This window comes from Aspergillus candidus (genome assembly GCF_002847045.1).
Source record: "Aspergillus candidus strain CBS 102.13 unplaced genomic scaffold BDW47scaffold_41, whole genome shotgun sequence".
Lineage (NCBI taxonomy): Eukaryota > Fungi > Ascomycota > Eurotiomycetes > Eurotiales > Aspergillaceae > Aspergillus > Aspergillus candidus.
Window position 1 is genome coordinate 170378 of NW_020194046.1, and position 19172 is coordinate 189549.

The 19172-nt window shown below is 53.4% G+C and overlaps 10 protein-coding genes across 10 annotated transcripts; 4 read left to right on the forward strand and 6 right to left on the reverse strand.

The window, feature by feature from the left end:
* Window positions 1–62: 62 nt before the first annotated feature.
* BDW47DRAFT_58663 (polyadenylate-binding protein) lies at window positions 63–1550 on the reverse strand. The gene is made up of 4 exons (XM_024819369.1): window positions 1103–1550; window positions 719–975; window positions 564–651; window positions 63–508 (listed from the first exon to the last, which is right to left on the reverse strand). Exons 1-4 carry the CDS (start codon window positions 1223–1225, stop codon window positions 365–367), a joined length of 612 nt encoding a protein of 203 aa, XP_024669892.1. The 5' UTR covers window positions 1226–1550; the 3' UTR covers window positions 63–364.
* Window positions 1551–1760: 210 nt separating this feature from the next.
* Window positions 1761–2982, reverse strand: BDW47DRAFT_109677 (vacuolar protein sorting-associated protein 29). The gene is made up of 4 exons (XM_024813519.1): window positions 2744–2982; window positions 2644–2658; window positions 2162–2575; window positions 1761–2093 (listed from the first exon to the last, which is right to left on the reverse strand). The coding sequence occupies exons 1-4, from the start codon at window positions 2798–2800 to the stop codon at window positions 1977–1979; spliced, it is 603 nt and encodes a 200-aa protein (XP_024669893.1). The 5' UTR covers window positions 2801–2982; the 3' UTR covers window positions 1761–1976.
* A 472-nt stretch (window positions 2983–3454) lies between these two features.
* BDW47DRAFT_109678 (alanine--glyoxylate transaminase) lies at window positions 3455–5238 on the forward strand. Its single transcript, XM_024813520.1, has 2 exons — window positions 3455–3946; window positions 4109–5238. The coding sequence occupies exons 1-2, from the start codon at window positions 3858–3860 to the stop codon at window positions 5178–5180; spliced, it is 1161 nt and encodes a 386-aa protein (XP_024669894.1). The 5' UTR covers window positions 3455–3857; the 3' UTR covers window positions 5181–5238.
* Window positions 5239–5721: 483 nt separating this feature from the next.
* On the reverse strand, window positions 5722–8389 carry nemA (Nem1-Spo7 phosphatase catalytic subunit NEM1). Its single transcript, XM_024813521.1, has 3 exons — window positions 8079–8389; window positions 6497–7935; window positions 5722–6448 (listed from the first exon to the last, which is right to left on the reverse strand). The coding sequence occupies exons 2-3, from the start codon at window positions 7890–7892 to the stop codon at window positions 6306–6308; spliced, it is 1539 nt and encodes a 512-aa protein (XP_024669895.1). The 5' UTR covers window positions 7893–7935; window positions 8079–8389; the 3' UTR covers window positions 5722–6305.
* Window positions 8390–8487: 98 nt separating this feature from the next.
* BDW47DRAFT_109683 (translation initiation factor eIF2B subunit beta) lies at window positions 8488–10417 on the forward strand. The gene is made up of 5 exons (XM_024813522.1): window positions 8488–8626; window positions 8693–8841; window positions 8900–9195; window positions 9258–10095; window positions 10155–10417. Exons 2-5 carry the CDS (start codon window positions 8747–8749, stop codon window positions 10225–10227), a joined length of 1302 nt encoding a protein of 433 aa, XP_024669896.1. The 5' UTR covers window positions 8488–8626; window positions 8693–8746; the 3' UTR covers window positions 10228–10417.
* Window positions 10418–10586: 169 nt separating this feature from the next.
* Window positions 10587–11785, reverse strand: rps23 (40S ribosomal protein uS12). Its single transcript, XM_024813523.1, has 2 exons — window positions 11286–11785; window positions 10587–11181 (listed from the first exon to the last, which is right to left on the reverse strand). Exons 1-2 carry the CDS (start codon window positions 11542–11544, stop codon window positions 11003–11005), a joined length of 438 nt encoding a protein of 145 aa, XP_024669897.1. The 5' UTR covers window positions 11545–11785; the 3' UTR covers window positions 10587–11002.
* Window positions 11786–12103: 318 nt separating this feature from the next.
* BDW47DRAFT_127772 (DUF5315 domain-containing protein) lies at window positions 12104–12949 on the forward strand (the record flags this gene model as incomplete). Its single annotated transcript, XM_024816763.1, has 1 exon — window positions 12104–12949. One exon carries the CDS (start codon window positions 12104–12106, stop codon window positions 12947–12949), a length of 846 nt encoding a protein of 281 aa, XP_024669898.1.
* A 76-nt stretch (window positions 12950–13025) lies between these two features.
* On the reverse strand, window positions 13026–14094 carry BDW47DRAFT_109693 (MICOS complex subunit Mic12 family protein). The gene is made up of 2 exons (XM_024813524.1): window positions 13852–14094; window positions 13026–13800 (listed from the first exon to the last, which is right to left on the reverse strand). The coding sequence occupies exons 1-2, from the start codon at window positions 13870–13872 to the stop codon at window positions 13441–13443; spliced, it is 381 nt and encodes a 126-aa protein (XP_024669899.1). The 5' UTR covers window positions 13873–14094; the 3' UTR covers window positions 13026–13440.
* A 161-nt stretch (window positions 14095–14255) lies between these two features.
* Window positions 14256–15378, forward strand: BDW47DRAFT_109694 (mitochondrial 54S ribosomal protein bL17m). The gene is made up of 2 exons (XM_024813525.1): window positions 14256–14562; window positions 14664–15378. Exons 1-2 carry the CDS (start codon window positions 14347–14349, stop codon window positions 15027–15029), a joined length of 582 nt encoding a protein of 193 aa, XP_024669900.1. The 5' UTR covers window positions 14256–14346; the 3' UTR covers window positions 15030–15378.
* A 55-nt stretch (window positions 15379–15433) lies between these two features.
* BDW47DRAFT_109695 (putative R3H domain protein) lies at window positions 15434–18830 on the reverse strand. The gene is made up of 5 exons (XM_024813526.1): window positions 18762–18830; window positions 18245–18630; window positions 17408–18108; window positions 17209–17349; window positions 15434–17132 (listed from the first exon to the last, which is right to left on the reverse strand). The coding sequence occupies exons 2-5, from the start codon at window positions 18293–18295 to the stop codon at window positions 15710–15712; spliced, it is 2316 nt and encodes a 771-aa protein (XP_024669901.1). The 5' UTR covers window positions 18296–18630; window positions 18762–18830; the 3' UTR covers window positions 15434–15709.
* Window positions 18831–19172: the final 342 nt, after the last annotated feature.

Sequence of the window (19172 nt, forward strand, 5' to 3'; positions counted from 1 at the left end):
AAGGACGGAAGTTGAAAAAAGAGGAATGTAGAGAAGACAAAGATAGAGACCATAGATATATCGATATCAGTCACAAGCGCGTGGTGTCCATCCTGACCCAGTCTGATGCGCCAGTTGGTTATCATACAGCAATACATCCATCCATCCCAGCCCGTTCCCTCCCCAACTCCAAAGCCTTCAGCCTCGAAAATCAAACCGGGCTGATCCTCTACTCAGATTTGATCCTTTGGTCGACCTGGGATGCCACACGTCCTTGGGGGGCAATCAACCAGCTTCGTCCCGTCCATCGGCACATTACGTCACTCGCAGTGCTACCCTCGGCCCCCGAGTGGAAGGAAAAAGAAGAAGAAAAAAGACAAGGTATCTAGTAAGGTGCGTAGCCTCGACCCCGGCCGCGATAACCTCCGCGATAGCCACGAGGGGCGCCTCGGAATCCGCGACCCCCCCGGAATGCGCCACGGCCACGGCCCCGGGTCATGCCAGGCAGGTTGGTACGCTTCGGAACGACCTGTCCGTAGTCAGTACTGGACATCATCGGATGTAAAAGTAAATGAGATGCTCACCTTGAGATTCCGGCCACGGAACACACTCTCGTTCAACACCAGAGCCTGAGCCACCAGGCTCGGTTCCGCAAACTCAACATAGGCATACCTAAACCCAACGCAATCAGTATCATATCATCCAACTTTTCTGTCTCTCGCCCGCAAAGATAACCTACCCCTTCGGTTGGCCGCTGAACTTGTCCAAAAGAATCGTCACCCGGTTGATCGAGCCGCAGCTCTGGAAGTGCGCCTGGATCTCCTCCGGCGAAGCGCCGTAGTCCACGTTCCCGACGAAGATACTCCGCGCATCGATCTCCTCCTTGTCTTCCCGTAGGTTCTCGTTCTGCTGGTCCAGCGTGGCCTGCATCTCACGCAGCTTGGCCGCTTCGGATTCCATCTCGGCTACCCGCTTCTTCATCGCCGCGATCTCTTCCTAAAGTAGACGGACCTCGCGTTAGCTTGGACCTCGCGCGCGGGAAGAGAAGAGAGAGAAAAATTTTCCCCAGGAAAGAGAAACAAGAAAAATAAAGACAAAACCGCGACGGATGGCTCATACATACCTCGTCGTCTCCTCCCTCCACAGGCGGCTGCTGCTGCTGCTCCTGCTGCTGGTGGTCCTGCTCCTGCTCATGCTGCTGCTGCTCCATCCGCTCATCCTTGATTTCCTGCCCTTCCGAAGCCATGATGATTGATGTGATGCAAACGACGAGTTTCCCCCTCGTCTTGTTTTCGGACCGGCGTCAATGGTAGGACACAAATGACGAGACGAGTCAACAAGCAACGGCCACTTTCCGCCTGTTCGGGTCAGGTGGGCTACGAAGATAGCTCCCCTAGGAAAATCTAAAATCCGGTGGGTCGGGGGCGACAAGGGGTTTTTTTCTTCTGGTTAAGGATATCGCGAGGATTAGATCGAAATTGGACCAGTGTAGATATGAGAGACTGGAAGATATGTGGAACCTGCTAGAGAGGTTACGGGTGATGTTCAATGAATGCGACCGGGGACTGAGTGCGAGGGTCGACGGTGATTGTGAGGGAAGCTCTTTGAGGCCTGAGGTTTCTCTGTCTTCTCTTTCCGGCTAGTTCACTTTGTCATCCATATCGATCGATCGATACAACGTCCACCACGCTCATTATGACCTAAAAGCACTCTTGATGTCGCCCATTATATTTTCCATCGTAAGTAGCAGCCTGTTGACAATCTGTCTTACAACAGATAACGGTTTCAGTAGGGTACGGGAAATCCCCAACAAATACAGGCTTGACAGGGAGCTGATATAAAAGGAACCGGTCGATGTTTGATAATTAAAGAAATAGTCACAATACCATTCTCATAAATAGAGTAGAATATTAAACGTCAGAGCGCACCGACAAAGTCAACAACAGGAGTATCTATGGCTTATATACGACAGCAAGAACAAAAAGAAGAGACATCATTCATGACGAAGGAGCAGAATTCTTGCGATAGGAGATCTTCTCAACCTTGACGCTTTCGACTCCCTCCGCATCGGTCTTGAGCTGATACACGTACAGCACGAGCACATCACCTTGGATCTGGAGAGCCGTCCGAGTCAGTCTCTTCTGCCAATCGTGGTCGCCAACGCCTCCACAGGGGTACTTACATCCATCAAGCAAAAGCTTGGGGTTGGCTCCTCGCCCTCCGGCCAATAGCTGGTACTCAGGGCGCCGGTGGCACTGCCCGGGTTCACGAAGAACCGGCCCTCCATCTCGAACGCCTCGAACCGGTGGGTGCCGCCCCAGAGCAAGATATCGACATCCATCTGTCGGGCGGCAATGAGAAGGGCGTCGGCGTCGCCCGGGGGGACAATGGTGTGACCATGGGTAAAGCCGATGCGGAGGCTGCCGTGGGTGACGACCTTGGAGAGGGGTAGGTTGGGGGAATCTACATCGAAGTCGCCTTTGACGAGTTGGAGATCGGGGGCGACCCGACGGAAATATTCAAAAGTACTCCGGTCGGTTAAGTTTCCTAAACACAGGATCTGGCCGATTTTACCGGGGGTCAAGAGCTTTTGGAACTGCGCGAGTATGTGTCAATCGGAGGGGTTATCGCAAGGGATGACGAGGAAGCGGACGGCGCGCGTACCTTGGCTGGAAGGTCCTAACGAAGGGTAAAGTCTCGGATTAGCGTGAGGTACTTTTCCGGTGGAATATCCAACAGGATATCCAGCACTATCCAAACTTACAGGAGCTCGATCGGGAATGAAGAGGTCACCGATGACCAGGACCAAACGCGAGGTCATCCTGATAGGGAGGTCGTGATGAGCCGGGAAGACTCAATGGTGCATTCCAAACTTTCCTCTTATTCTGTAATTTTCTGTCTTCTTCCTCTCGGGGACAAGTCGGCGAAACTAAGGTTGGAGCAGCGGGGTGAGGTTGAATCTAGATGGTGGAATTACTTTGGATGGAGCTTCGCGGGGGAAGCTTACCGTCCTAGCTACTGTACTTACCTCAGGCTGCCTTATCGTCAACCCTAAGCCCTAGCTCATCTTGCAAGCAATCTTGGTTTCTGTTTTTCTTTCTTCTTCTTATGTACCATAGAGCATCTACTGAATATAATGGAGTCTCATATGGAGTACCACCATGGTCTATCCAGATACATGATGACAGGTCATCAGAGAACGGAGTAAATACAGGAATACATGACGTATTAATAATGATGGTAGACCGTGTATGGACGTGTAAGATACACGGATGCGGACCGCCAGGAACCGACCGGGTTACCTAATCCGGTTTAATGGACGAAATGCATCGTAAGGGATAACAGAACAAATAAGGATAAAAAGGATAAAAAAAATAAAAGGAATAAAAAAAGGAATAAAATCGGGGACACAAAAAGAAAACAGATATAAAATCGAATCGATCTTTCTCTCCAGATTCACATCCCATTCAATTCTTCATCTCCATCTTCAATTCCCCTCTACTACTACTCTACTACTCTGTAGAATACAGATCTACTCCACCAGAGCGTCATAACTCTCTGCCAATCAATTCCCCGTTGGTCTCCGGCGATCCCCGACTTTTCCCACCCGGTGGATGTGGATTTGAGAGGCTCCCCTTGTGAGAGCCCGAGTAATCGGAACCGTGGCGACCAAACAGGCGACGCAGCGGCTCAGTCTGATCTCCAGACACCTGGATCAGCGGCTGCCTTTGCCCGAGTTGAACACTCCATTCTCGACCGAAAGGAATTCGCTCCCCTCCGACGACCTGGAATATAATCCCCTCCACCGTTCTACCACCATCACCACTCCTCTTCCTCCTCCCTTCTTCTCCTCCCCGAACACTTCCACATCCACCATCATGTCCGCTCAAGCACCGCATTCGACCCTGCTCATCCCGGGTCCCATTGAATTTGATGATGCCGTCCTGCAGTCTATGTCGCACTATGCGTGAGTTCCCTCAACCCCTCACCCCGATAATGACCCCTCTCCGTACCCCTCCATCACCACGTTCCCATCCCCACCACAGTTCTAAAAAGCTTCAACATAACTCAAATCAATTGGAGAATCAATTGAAATACAATAAACGCGTCGAATATTAATAATCCACAGTGAGAGCCATGTCGGCCCCGGCTTTGTCAAGACCTTCGGCGAGACCTTGAGCATGGTGCGGAAGCTCTTCCAATCCACCAACCCCGCCGCCCAGCCCATCGTCGTCTCCGGCAGTGGCACCCTCGGCTGGGACATCGTCGCCTCCAACTTGGTCGAGAAGGGCGAGAACGCCCTCGTTCTGCACACCGGCTACTTCGCCGACTCCTTCGCCACGTGCCTCGAGACCTACGGCGCCAACGCCACGCAGATCAAGGCCCCCATCGGCGAGCGCCCCTCCTTCGAGCAGCTCGAGCAGGCCCTGAAGGAGAAGCCCTACAAGGTCGTCACCGTCACCCACGTCGACACCTCCACCGGCGTTCTCTCCGACATCAAGCGCGTCGCTGAGGTCGTCCGCCGCGTCAGCCCCGAGACCCTCGTCGTCGTCGACGGCGTTTGCAGCGTCGGCTGCGAGGAGATCGCCTTCGACGCCTGGGACATCGACGTCGTCCTCACCGCCAGCCAAAAGGCCATCGGCTGCCCCCCGGGCCTCAGCATCCTCATGCTCTCCGGCCGTGCCGTCGACGTCTTCCAGAACCGCAAGACTCCCCCCGCCGCCTACTACGCCTCCCTCGCCAACTGGCTGCCCATCATGAAGAACTACGAGAGCTTCAAGCCCTCCTACTTCGCCACCCCCGCCACCCAGCTCGTCCACGCCCTCCACACCACCCTCAGCCAGATCACCGCCCGCCCCATGCCCGAGCGCTTCGCCGTCCACGCCGAGGCCTCCGCCCGCGTCAAGGCCGCCGTCGCAGACCTCGGCCTCAAGCAGCTCGCCGCCACCCCCGAGAACCAGGCCCACGCCATGACCGCCATCTGGCTGCCCGAGGGCATCGCTGCCCCCGACGTCCTGCCCGGTCTGCTCAAGCGCGGGGTCATCTTCGCAGCCGGTCTGCACAAGGAGTGCCCCACCAAGTACATCCGCTTCGGCCACATGGGCGTCAGCGTCACTGACCCCGCCCGCAAGGACATTGACAATGCCCTCGCTGCGTTGAAGGAGGCTTTGACCGATGCCAAGCAGGCTAAGGGACTCTAATGGATTAATGGACTGTATCTTACTATGAAATATCACGCATATGACTTGGTACTCCTGGTTTTAGTTCTGACTTTGATTGAGTCAATAAGCTATGATAGAATTCGTAATATCCGTAGGGTTATGTATCACTAGCCACGTAGTAGGATATCAATAGTTGATATGAACAGATTTGGATAGATGTATAGATACATATATATTCTCAGAATAACTAGTCATTCAACGTCTACATATTCATACCTTTGTTTAACAAAACTATCTATATTTGTGGTTGTGTTAACATATAGCTACAACCACCTCGGGTATATATATCTATACATTTCTCTATCCGGATATCGTTTTCTCTACCCCCTACTGTAATATCAAGTACCTGATCCATCTAAACTAGTTCCAATCGCGATTCAGCAAGGAGAACATCAAACAGTAAAAGAAAGAAAAGGAAAGACAACAACAGGAAATCTACATATACTCAATTCTGTTCAAGAGATGACAACACAGCAAGAAAGAGAAAGAAATAAAATCCAGGTCTTATTTTTATAACATAAAAACAGAGGGATCACCCCAATTCATAGTCTCCATCTCCGTCTCTGCCTCCGTCCAAAGTATATAATAAGGATAAGTAAATGTAGCGTAATAACATGATTCTGATTCTGATTCACAGGAGTGGAGCTCAAACAGCAGCAAGAGTGTAGATAGATAGGTGAATAAAAGGGAAACGAGAAAAATCAATTACAAGAATACCCCAACCGGCTGGGATAATAAAAAAAGTAAGAATGAGTCAATAATCGCAAGTAATAGAATATATAATATAAAATAGAGGGGGGTATGACGATGAAAGAATGCTAGAGTAGACAGGCACTTCGTTCATGCTTTCTTTGAACACACACGCACAGCTCAAGCTCACTTGGTATGATGATGGAGGAGAGAAATGCGTTTATTAGAGGTTGAATCATATCTCAGGGGGGGACACATTGGTGATTGAAAGTCGGGCCTGTGTATGTATGTATGTATGTATGGGTATGGGTTTTCTTTTTCCTTTTTGACTTTTTTTTTGTTGTTTTTCTTTTCTTTCTATTCTTCGTTTGCTTCATTCCATCCGTTCTAAAAACGTCACGTCCTCATTCCACGCTACGACTCGGCTTCGCCACGTCGTAGGGCTAGGAATGCCCGCACGTCGGTTACATGCTGCAGTGCTTCCAACATTGGGATGATATGAAGGAGTCCATTATCGGTGGGATCGCTGATCCACCCCTCGATGGGAATAGCATTATCTAACACGGTCAGCGATTTGTCTAATGGATGGGATCAGCGAGACTTACCCTCGTGAAAAATATAGCTCATGGGACTGTTGTCTAAAATCATAACTTTGCTCAGGTCCGGCTCGACCGAACTCAGATCCTTGATGTACGCGCCGTTGCGGAATGTGCAGTGCTGCCGGTAATACCGTGCGTGGAAGTACTTCCGCTCTTGTTCCAGCCAGTCTATGACTGGGTCGGCGTATTCCTGCACGCTGGCGGTGAAAACCACCAGCTTGTACCATTTGCAGATCTTGCGCAGGAAGTCGTCGCAGTGCGGCCGTTTGTGCACGTAGTATAGGATGGGATGTTGCGGTCCCAGCGTCGTGGGCGGGGCTCCGGGTGTGAGGGCCGTCGTCATCGGGGCAGCCAGCTTGACTTCGACCATGTGGCCGCTGGACATGCGGCCGCCCTTGGCCAAGGAGTGAATGAGGGTTTCGTCTAAGTCTAGGACTAGGGTCTTCTGGGGAGCGGGTGTAGTGCGCGAGGCGGCGCGGTACGATGGGATCCGCGGAGGGATCAACGGCCGCGGCGGAACCGGAGACGCATGCGGATACCGGGTGACACGATGGACGGAAGCTGAGGAGGTGGGCGATTTCAAACTGTCGGGATCCAGCGACCCTTGCCGGCTATGTGATGCCCGGCCGAGATCCGCGCTTTGGGTCCGACGTTGCCGCTGCTGCTTCAGAGCTTCTTCATTATGTAACTTGATGCGAATTGAACGTCGCGGGGTATTCTCTTCGGACACTTGTTCAGTATTGGACGGTTTCGATTTCGACGGACGGTGTTTGCTGCTGGTGAGACCCTGAATGCCCCGGCGATGGTCTCCTTCGGACTCGGAGGTGCTGGAGACGATGGAATCGCGCGAGGCATGGCCCTTCAGCTTTCGCGCCGAGCCCGGCCTTCGCCTCCCACCTGCTTTCGCACCCCTACTTGAAGGGCCTGTACCGTTTGTCGGAGGACCAAAGAGCGACCGCCGGAGTTTCCTCACTGGGGCCATGGGAGTATAGTAACCGTCATCATCGCGAAACAGTTGAGCGACATAGATGCCCGGCGCGGCCAACGTAGAGAGTATGAACTTGATAGTTTCCGCAATCGCGTCAAAGAACCGCCTCGTCACTAATCCGTAAGAGCTTCTCGTCGCCAGGGAACCGTCCTTGTGGAGGCCCCGAACCAGTGGGGTCTTCTCATCGAACGGGGAGTCCGTGGCATGTTCGTCCCCGGGGTCGTCATCGACACCACTCTTTTCGCGGGAAAAGGCAGCGGGAAAGTCATTTCCACTGTACGAGCGAAGATTGGCAAGATCGGCGGCGGAACTCGACGGAGGAGTCTCGTCCTGCGAACGGGATCGCTGGCGGTTCCGGCTCGGATTGGAAGATTGACCAATGACTCGAGACGACAAGAGGTTCAGCGAGTTCATCTTCCACCTAGAGCCACGGTCGGGTCCGGGCTGGCGCAGATGTCTGGAGAATCATGCCATACAAGTCAGCAACCACTTGTCTTCCCCGACTCAGTCCAGAGTGTCAGTCCCGGGGACCAAGGGGCACCAGGACGACTCGAGTCCCCGACCGAGTAGATCCATCTGAGAGGGTGAAAGGCAACCGACCTCAATGCGCCAGTCAATTACCCGACTCTTCCGACTAGATGAGATGTAAACAGAGTTAGATGTCACAGAAGCGACTCGAACACCTCTCTCCGTCCGGGGATGAGGGCGGAGTATGCGAAGAAATGGGTCGGGGAGATAGGGTGGAGAGAGGGAAGAGCCCTCTCGTGGGCGGATAAAAGAGTCGAGAACGTGAGAGGAAGAGAAGAAGGAATTATCAAAGTATGGGGAAGGAGAATAAAACGACAACAAACAGATCCAATCAACCAGATCGCGAGGGAGAAAGAGGAGCGAGGGGACAGCGGAGGATGAAGCAGAGGAGTGAGTTGTTCTCCATCCAAGAATCCGAACCGGCAGTTTAAGGCGGGCCAAAGCCGCTTTCTCTCCGCCTTGTCATCCCACTTTGATCTTTCTTCCACCACCATCACTGATATCGCAGCCGTATCCTCATCCTCTCTGCCGATTCACTCACAGTCGGGGTGTTTGATTGGAGTCTATCTGCATAGGGAGTTCTTTTTTGGAAGATTGGTGTCTACCCACACACCATCTAGGTACGAGAAAAGAAATTGTCCTGTGGTGACTCAACTGCTAATAGCGGACTTTACTTCCGTCTTCAGACCTGAATAGCATCTTGACCCATTATAACAAGAAAGAGAGAGAAGAAAGAATCAATGCCTCCCTCCGCGGCCCTGACACCGGGCCTGTCGTCCTATCTTAAATCGCTCAAGACCAATCCGATCGACACCTCCATTGATAATCTGATCTCGTGCGTCTGAGACTCTACATAAGGAAATTATCTCAATCGCAGTGCTGACCCATTTTAGACTTCTCAAGCGGAGACAGATCCGGCATTCTCGGTCCTGCGCGACTGCTACGGCTTACCTGCTTCTTCGAGTGATTTCGGCCTGTAGAACCAGCGATGCCGGCAAGCTGATCGAGCGGGTGCAGAGCGTGGGACGGCGGTTGATCGCCGCTCAACCGCGGGAGATGGTGGTCGGGAACATTGTGCGACGGGTTTTGGGTTTGATTCGTGACGAAGCTGAAGATGACCGCGAAGGCGATTTCACCTTGAGTGAGGCGGGCTCCGAAAGCCAGCCGCAGACTCCCCGTGCCGCTGATGGTCAGTCTCCCGCGCATTTGAGCCCATATGCCGAAGTAACTCATGCTGACGCTGAACCGCAGACCCATCGGTCCATGAAGGCTCCGATCGATCCTTGTCTCGCCCTCCTTTCCCCACCATCAACACGACTCCGATTTCTATGTTCAACCTGCTTTCACACCCGGAGCCCCAGCCGTCTCTCCCGGGGACGCCCGTGTCCGCCTCGCCTTCTGGAAGATTCCCGCCTTACGCACCGACGAAAGACATCCGGGCCGAAGTGCTGGAGGGGATTGGAGAAATCATCGATGAGCTGGGTCAGGTCGATGACCAGATTGCGGCGTATGCGCTCGACCACATCCATTCGAACGAGATCATCCTCACGCACACTTCATCCACGACAGTTCAACGGTTCTTGCTCAAGGCCGCCGCCAAGCGAAAGTTCACCGTGATCCACGCCGAATCCTACCCCAACAACCACGAGGCCACCCATGCCACCGTCAGCGGCAAGGAAACGGGCGACGACGAGATCATGAGCACCGAATCGTTCCAGAAACCGCTCATCGCGCTCGGGATCACAGTCATCCTGATCCCCGACTCGGCCGTCTTTGCGCTGATGTCGCGCGTCAACAAGGTCATCCTAGGCACGCACTCGGTTTTGGCCAACGGCGGTCTGGTGGCCGCGGCCGGCACCCGGGTGATCGCCCGCGCCGCCAAGCTGCATCAGACGCCCGTGGTGGTTGCCAGCGGTGTCTACAAGCTCAGTCCCGTGTACCCGTTCGACTTTGAGTCGTTGATCGAATACGGCGACGCCAGCAAGGTCATCCCCTACGAGGACGGCGATCTCGTCGACCAGCTGGACGTGCAAAATCCGCTGTACGACTATGTGCCGGCGGAGTTGGTGGATCTCTACATTACCAATTTGTAAGTCATCTTTTTTCCTCCCTCCTGCTTTTTATCTGACCATACTAACTGAATACTAGGGGCGGCCACGCACCATCATACCTTTACCGAATTGTATCGGACCACTACCGCAAGGAAGACATTAGCTTCTAAGATATGGGAAGAAGAAAATGAAATAAAGTTAACAATAAAAAAAAAAAGGATATACCAGCATATTCAAACAAAGGGAGAGAGAGAAAAGAAAAAGGATGCAGAGGTTTGAGATAACAGTGGACTGGAGTGGCGTAAGGTCTGTCATCACGCAATAAAGGAACGATACCCACGAGGATCATGGTATGAGGACCTACATAATTTTCGATATAAAATAAAAGTTCAAGACATGTCATACAGACCAGTACTCCGTAGTAACTAGTAAGTAGCCTGTAGAAGCTAGCGCATACACCCCACAGATGGCATGACAGATGCTGGCTGTATGTACTACGTAAGTCTACGGAACACGAATAGACAGGGGATGATTTTGGAAGGACTTGAATTCGAGGGGCCATCCCAGAATCAATCATGGCGGCATTCTTTCTTCTGTCTATCTTTTCTTTTTGATTTTATTTCTTTTGTTGATGGGGAGGGATAATAAAAGTAAAAGAAGAAGAGAAAAAAGAAAAAGAGAAATTCGGAGTATCACAATCGTATAGTAGCTGCAAGATCATATCAATTTGCAGGGTCATGCGTCCCAAATCTGTTTCTCGAGTCGGGCATGAAAAATCCATCTAGACCACAGACGTGATTTCCCACCGTCCCAAATGCATTCAATTCAATCAATCCATCTAGGGCAGGACCCCGAAACCGCCATCTCGAAAGATCCAGTCAAAAACGCCACTCCATCGCTTTCGTCCTCATTTTTTTCCGTCCCGGTTCGAAATGGTTGAGTTGTTTACGAGCGGGGCTTCTCCTTCTTCTCCTTCCACAGGGCCATGAGACCGACACCGGAGACCTTGACGACCTTGAAACGGACACCGGGAATATCACCCTTGGCCTTGCCCTTGCGACCGAAACCGGCCAGGAGGACCTCGTCGTTCTCGTCGATGAAGTTCAGGCAACCGTCATTGGGGACTATCTCGGTATTAGTATACATCATTTGGCAGATACTTGATCGTATCTGCATATCCACCTTCACCGCAGCAATGGCGTGTCGGATAGGGAGAGGGGGAACTCACCGAAGGCAGTGACCTTCTTGCCGTTCTTGATCAGCTGGACCTTGACACACTTGCGAATGGCGGAGTTGGGCTGCTTGGCCTCAACACCGACCTTCTCAAGGACGATACCCTTGGCGTGGGAAGCACCACCGAAGGGAGACGACTTGTAGGCGGTACCGAGCAGACGCTTCTTGTAGTGCAGGTCAGCCCACCGGTTGTCACGGCGGGTGGTGGCCAGCTTGCGCGCGGCGTTGAGTCCACGGGGCTTTCCTTTACCCATCTTGGCGGATTATTCGAGTCTGTGAAAGAGATTAATTAGATTGATCGTTCCTTTTCTTGTTCGTCTCCTTTTCGAGTAGCGGTGTTCGTGGGGTGATAGACGGATAATGATAATGGGGTTGGATATCGAATTTCGAGACAAGTGACGCCGACGAGAATATTTTCGATGACCGGTGCAAAACGCGATATCCACGAGACTAGGAAAAAGGTGTGACCTACCGACTGAAGATAAACTGCCTGGACGGAGGGCTGGGGATGGTTGTCGAAGGAGGGCGAGGGCGAAGTCGAAGGCTCAACTTCACTTTCCGACTGACTCTGGCGTTCTCTCAGGCGGTCTCGGGCGGGCTCGCTAAGACTTTCAGGGCAATTGAGTGTGCGGTTGTCGTGTGCGCTAGTCCGCATTGGGTGGTTAAGCGAGGGTCGGATTACCTTTTCTCCGTTCGATAAGATAGCTTATCTTATCTTATCCTATCCACTCTATCCATAGATAGCATCGTCAACTCTTCCCCTTACACCATCTATACTTGCATAGTACCTACCTAGGTATCTACAATCCCAACATGGACATCAAATCAGACCCCAAAATGGACCAGCTGCGCAAGATCAGCACGCAGCGTCTCCCACCCCCGGTCCTCTTTCAAGGTCCTCCCTCCCACAGCGCCTCCAATCTCTCTCTCCAGCCACCCACAGCAGCAGCAGCAGCAGCAGCAGCAGCGACCTCCAACGGCCCCGTACCAGGAGGAGCTCAACCACCACCGCTTCCACAGCCCCGCCCAACCCGGACCCGGACCCCAACCTACGGCTCTCTCGATGCACCCTCCTTGTCCCCATTCATCTCGCGCTCGCGCACCCAGTCCAGAGGCGAGATGGACCGCACCGACGCCATCTGGCAGGAGATGCAGAACGCCCTGTCGGAGGTTGAGCTGAGCGCCGTGACCAGCGAACACGTCTTCGGCGAACGTCACTCCGAGGCTCTGGAGGACTTGCGCACCCAGCAGTTGAAGTTGGCGCAGGCGTGGGCCCGCAGCGAGGCGGACGACGAGGTCGTTGAACCTAAGGCGGACGCCGTTAAGGATCTGTCGAGGAAGGATGCCGAGCCTGCTACTACCGCTGCTGCTGCGGCGGCGTCGGCGGGGGCGGGGGTGGCTACTGCGGACGCTGGCGCCGCGCCGAGGAACCTCGACGAGGAGACGGAGAAGGATATTCTTCTGGCGCGGGAGCGTCGCGAGGCGAATGATCGGTACTTTGACCGGGTGAATAATGGGGTGTTGGATGTTGTTGCGCGGCTGGAGGAGGTTGCGCTGGCTATGCGGGCGGTTGAGCGCGAGAGTATGGATGTTTGGAGTGATAGTGACTCGTCGAGTACGCCGACGGAGTCTACTGCTAACAATGCGGGGGCGGGTTGATGCTTGGCCGGAGTTGGATGACCGATCGAACTTACAATCTTATCCTATGACATGGTCGATATCATTATCTCGCATGGTCTAACCGCATACGAGTCGATGCTCCAGGCTGCTGGAGAATATGCCATGCCCCTTTCGGAGGGAGTGCTCTGCCTGGCATCGCACTCCAGGCCGGGAAGAAACTCGTCCTCCCAGGCAACCAATTGTCGCATCCCAGCGAGTCAAAGACACGCGACATGGGAATGTTCGTGTGGTAGAAGCGGTGAAACATGTACATACTAATCACATCGTGGAAGTATACCCATGTCCGAGCAAGGCAATATAGGCAAAGAGACAAACATCAAAGCAGCCATAGAAATACACAATAATAATGATAACAATAATAATAATAAAAAACAAGGGTATCAGAGCCGAACCGCTCGCAATATACACACACACAACAGAGCCAAACACAAGAACAGAACAAACCAACACCTTTTCACTTGGAAGTTCACTCACTCCTTCTTAACCAACCTCACCACATTCTTCCACCCCTCGACCGCAGCATCCCGCGCATCCTCCCACCGACTCTCATAAGCCCTGCGCGCCAACTTCTCCACCTCCTGGTTCCACCTATGCTTGAACATCACCTGCATCGTGGGCCTCGACGGCGGGGTCTGCGCCGACTCGTCTGTGACTGCGCGTAGGTCTTTGTCTTTCGGGGCTAACCGGCGATCGTAAGCGCCTACCGGCGAAGCCAGTTCATTCAGAATCCGGGTGTGTTCGCGAATGGTGTTGCGCTGGTCGAGACGGTTGGAGCGGTGGACTTGAACGGAGAGGTAGAGGACGGTGGTTGTAAGGGCGAAGCCGCTGAACTGGGTTTTTGTTAGTGGCTGTTTGGGAGGGAGGCAGTGGTAATTGCTTACGAAGCCGGAGAAGAAGCCCATGCTGTCGTTTTCTGCTTCTATCCAATTAATAAGGACAGATTTGGTGGGTTTATGAGAGGCGCGGCGGGGAAATTGGTTGAATTGCGGACGAAGGGTTGCTCGGTCGGGGTGGGATGCTGCTAGACGGGGAATGTACCATCCAGTGGAAGGGACATCAATTAACCAGGAGGATAGAAAGATAAACCACAGTCAATAATGTATCCCTGTTTGTTTTTACCTCACACACAAGTAGAGAACGAAGAAGCAAAAGAAAGAAAGATCAACCCATCGATAAGTTGCGGACCGAGACGGCGGTCGACTCCGGGCTCCGATTGGCCGCCGGAGAATCGAATCTTCCTCTCTGGAACTTTGGATTGATGCACCGTTTGGATACCTTCAACTTTCACTCCTCACGCATTCACCTCCTCTCTCCCCGCCACTTCTATCCCCCCCCCCGCCTACTCACCTCCTCCCTCCAAATACACATCAGTCAAAATGGCAGGGGGCGCCACAAAGTACCGCCATCTCAGCCGTAAGTCCTCGCACAGGCAGGCCCTGCTCCGCAACCTCGTCACCTCGCTCTTCACCCACGAATCCATCACCACCACATGGCCCAAAGCCAAGGAAGCCCAACGACTAGCCGAGAAGCTCATCACCCTGGGCAAGAAGAACACCGGAGCGAGCCGACAACAAGCGCTGTCTGTCTTCTACGTATGTTCCCCAATAACACCTCAAAAAGGAAAAGAAGAAGAAAAAAATATAAAAAAAAAAAGAGGAAGAAAATGATATACTAACAGAATCATCGATAATAGACCCCCCACGAACTCCTCCCCAAACTCTTCGGCTCCCTCCGCGAACGCTACGCCACCCGCCCAGGAGGCTACACGCGCGTGCTGCGCGTCGAGCCCAAAAAGGATGACCAGGCCGCGAGCGCCATCCTGGAACTCGTCGACGGGCCCAAGGATATGCGCTTCGCGATGACTGCCCGGACCGTTGCGCGGAATCGCTCGCAGGGCTTTGAGGGGCTCAACGAGTTGACGACTCTTAATGTGCGAAAGGTTACCCGGTACCGCAAGGATGGGGTTGATGATCTCGAGCGGGCGATTAAGAAGTTGGAGCTTGATAGTGGGAAGGCTGCTGCGTTTGCGAAGAGGAATGGGGCTGGTGCGGGTCAATAGATGTACATTTCTTTTTCATACCGTTTGCTTTGGTCCTTTTTTTTTCTTTTTTTATTTGATTAGAGGTCTCTTTTCACGACACGTGCTTTGGATGGAGGTCTTGACGGAAGGGAAAGAGAGTCCCACGCCAGCCTTGACCTCGTCGTCTACTTGAGACTTGAGACTGTCTGTTGGGTGTATTGTATTGCATGTCTGCATGCTCGCTGTACTTTTATCTAGTGTTGGCCGGATCATGTGTTATCAATTCTCATGGGAGATGGATGAGATGGATATGATGGCCTGGAGTTCTGCTATAGCCTTTTTCTACTGTAACTATCTATCTATCTATCTATCTATTTACCTGCTTGGACAAGTTATTCATAGTTGTAAGGCGTTTAGATAGATTGATTGTGAGTCTGGGTGGTCTATAGTCTGCTCCCCTGCGACACGGAGTAACACCAGTGGGATGTATGTTTGGTTATACCCACAACAGCGACAGCTACATTCCACGCTGGCAAGATGTAGATATCATCATCAAGTCATAGGTTGCTTTTATTATTGGCCTGGCCGAACCCCATCTTCCCCCTCTATCTACCAGAGATAACATGACAAGGAAAAAAGAAATTATACCACACTGCCTCGTTATCCCTTGCTCATCCATGCCGTTGGCTTACAAGATATACTCCGTCCTAGCTTCTGGCCTAGTTCGTCCGGGGCGCGCCCGTGCCGACCGTGCCGCCCGAGACCACCAGTGGGCCATTCGTGGGATTCGGCAGCGGGTTGTTGCCTGCGTACGGGTGCGCCGGCGGGGGCACGTTGCGAGGTTTGCGGTCAAATTCGGAGGAAACTTCCGACGGTGGCGGCTTCGGCGGAAGATGAGACGGGGTGCCCCATTTCGCAATCGAGTCTCCCCGGCCACCAGCGGGCATGGCACGGCCCATCGTATCGTGGCTATTAGGACCGGGGTCGGGGTAGCCGGCCCATTGAGGCGACACGCCGCCCGGCATACTAGGGTATGCGCCCACACCAGGTGGGCCGCCCCTGCTTGGATGCCGTCCCAGCGGAGCTCCACCCGGCACGAACGATCGGGTTTGCGGGTTGAAGGCAGACCGGTTGTAACTACCGGGCATCGGGTGGGAGCCAGCCGGGCCTTGCATTCCCGGGTTCAGATGCTGCCCAGGATATTGCGTGTATGGGTATGCGGGGTTCACCGGCTGAGGCTGAGACGGGTAACTAGTCCACGGGCCAGGCGGCTGGTTTCGGGCCGTGGGCTGCTGATAGCCTCCCGGAAAATGGGAAGAGGGCCAGCTCGGAGGCGTGGGCTGATAGGGCATCCCATTGGGCATCGGATAGCTGCCCATCGCCGGTGATGGTTTGGCCGACGGCATCCCCGGCGACTGATTGATAGATGCATACCCCGAGTAAGGCGATTGCGGAGGGATCGCACCGTTCTGCCACGGACTGCTGGTGGTCATTTGGGGCGAGACCGGCATCGGATATTGGGACATCGAGTTCACACTCATCTGGGCGGGATACATGGTGCCATTTTGGCTGTTCTGGATGTACCCCATGCCGGGCGGTGCGACGCCCGGGCCAAGCATGCAGGGCGGTCCCGCCACGGACGGATCATTCACGGTGACGTTGTTGTAAGGCGCCGATCCTTGCGCGTAGTTCATGCCCGGGTAGTAGGCATTGAACTGAGACCGTCCCTCAAAACTGTCGTCGTGCGGGGTCTTCTGCCTCTGCATCTTTTTGCGCCCACTGGTCGAGCTCGAGCGCGACATGGCACCTGGATCACTGTTCCCGCCGTTCTCCGAGGACTTGGACTCGGGGAAGTCCCGGAAGATCCGCTCCCTGGCCGCCTGGTACTTGGCCTCTCGCTCCTCTCGGGTTAAGGTCAACCGGTCTTTGGCGGGAGTGCCGGTCGAGGAGCCTCCGCGCTCTCCGTCGTGTCCGCTTTCACCGGCCTCCGAACCGGTTTTCGAGGGGACCGACGAACCGGCGCCCATGCCGTCATCGGTTGCGGACTTATCACCATCGTTACGGCGCATGATCTTCATGGCCGGCATCGCTGGGGGTGGGGTGCTGCTGGTTGTGGCATGTAGGACAGAGAGGGGCGTTGGTCTGCATAAAGTTAACATCAACAGTCAACCAAAGGCAAAGGAGATCCAAAAGCCGGGGTGGGGGGTTGATCACGTACAGTCGACAAAATGGTGTTCTGTGTAGTCGGACCGATGTGACATTGTTATCGACAAAATGGGTTAAATGATAGTAATCACCCAGCTTATGGGCAAGGAGTCGGCCAAAGGCATTTGAAGGGGGTAGCTCCAAAGATTGTTCCCTGATGAATCGGTCAGACTCACGTCGGCTATTGAAGCTGAAGAACATGATCGACTTACTTGGAGTTCTGGATGAAAAACCGGACCTTCTCCTCCAGCTGCAGGATCAGGAGACGATCCTTCGGGGACTTCATAGCCTCGAGGAGCTTCTCGTCCGGATCCAGAGGGAATGGCTGGATCGGTATCGGTTGTTGACCACCCGGGAACCCTTCTGGGTTGGGAACGACGAAATTGTTGGACACCGAATCGGGGATCATGCCCCCGTTGACCCGTGGTCCCCCAGCATCACCGAAGTTCGGGCCCCCATGGAGGATGGCTCGAGGTCGCTGGATATCCCTGAAACCGCGAGCCCCCGATTCGGAGCCCGTGAGAGAATTGGGAGCCCCCGAGGCAGGACCCGAGAAGCAATCCTCTTCGTCAATTGCTTGGACACTCGCACTATCGTCTGGGCGGAGCGAGTCCTTTTCGTCCATCGCGAAAGTGGTGACCGATGCCATGCTCTTCGAGTCGAAGCTGGTCATTTTCGTGGAAGACCCCGAGAGATGCGTCCGATCATCCTCAAATGAGATCTCCCGTTTCAGGGCTCCATTCTCTTGGCCGTCGGTGGAGAGCTCGGGGCTCTCCGGCCCCTTCTTCCCGGAGATGTGAGCATCCTGTACGGCTTGCGATAGATCATCGATGCTTCGGTCGACCACGTTCGGGTTTTCATCGGGGGCGGCATTCGAGATTTGTTGCGCGACAGAGGACGGCTCCTCGCTAAACTGTGAACGAACTTGTGTATCAGATGGGACCGAAGCCGTTGGTTGTCTTTGCGGGGTCATGGCGGCGATCTTGTGCGCATGTAAGAAGGGTGGGGGACATGTACCACACGCGGGGATGCGTGCAAGCCAAACATACCTTTGCAAAGGAAGGACGAATCTCGTCGTTGGCGGAATCCTTGGATGCCATCGTGATGCAGTACCCTTTCCACTCAGGGGAGGGGGGATAAAAAAGAAAGAAGGTGTAAAATAGGAAAAGATCACAAGGATAGTCAAGTGCCGGTTTTTTGCTTGACGTTCGTCCTTTTCCCACGCTATCGTCCACGTACGAAGGAAAATGGGAGAAGTTGATACCCGGGCGAGAGGGACTGGACGGTCGAACTCAACGCGTTGCGAGGGTGCTCAAAAAAGGACGGAAACCGAGGTTCAAATCGAGAAAATAAAGCCACTCAAAGATCCCACTTCACACAATCCCAAAAAGAAAGACAACATATCTCTGGTAAACGTAATGCGCCATAAGGAAAGCTGGTTGACGTTAGGATCGAGAGATACGGCGGAGGAAGTCCCGGGTGATAGTAATAGTACCCGGAGCGGAGGATCAAAGCTGGGACAGCGCAAGGAGGAGTTAGGCAAAGGAGATAGTGATCTGATCTTACACGATGGTCAGAACAAATGGTTCATGATTTCCATAAGTCGCAGTTCTTTCTTTCTTTCTTTCTTTCTTCTCGCTGAACAGTCGGAGATGGGGAGGGGGGAAGCTGAGAGGAATGAGGGGTCTCCTACTTAACAATCGAATAAAGAAGTAGGTAATCGAAATTCAGAGAGCATCCGAATAGTCCGGAAAAACTAGACGACGCCGTCAGAGGCGACGACCAAGAAGAAATGAATTGGGTGGAGAGGAAGATGTCTGGATGGAGTCGGAGAAGGAACGAGTAGGCGTAAAGAAAGAGAGAGAGAAGAAGCGGGATTCGCTTGTCTCGATTTTTTTTTTTTTTTTTTAATTCTAAACGCGCGGGTGAAAGAAAGACAGACAGAGAGAGTGAGAGACACCGGTCGGCCCGACCCAC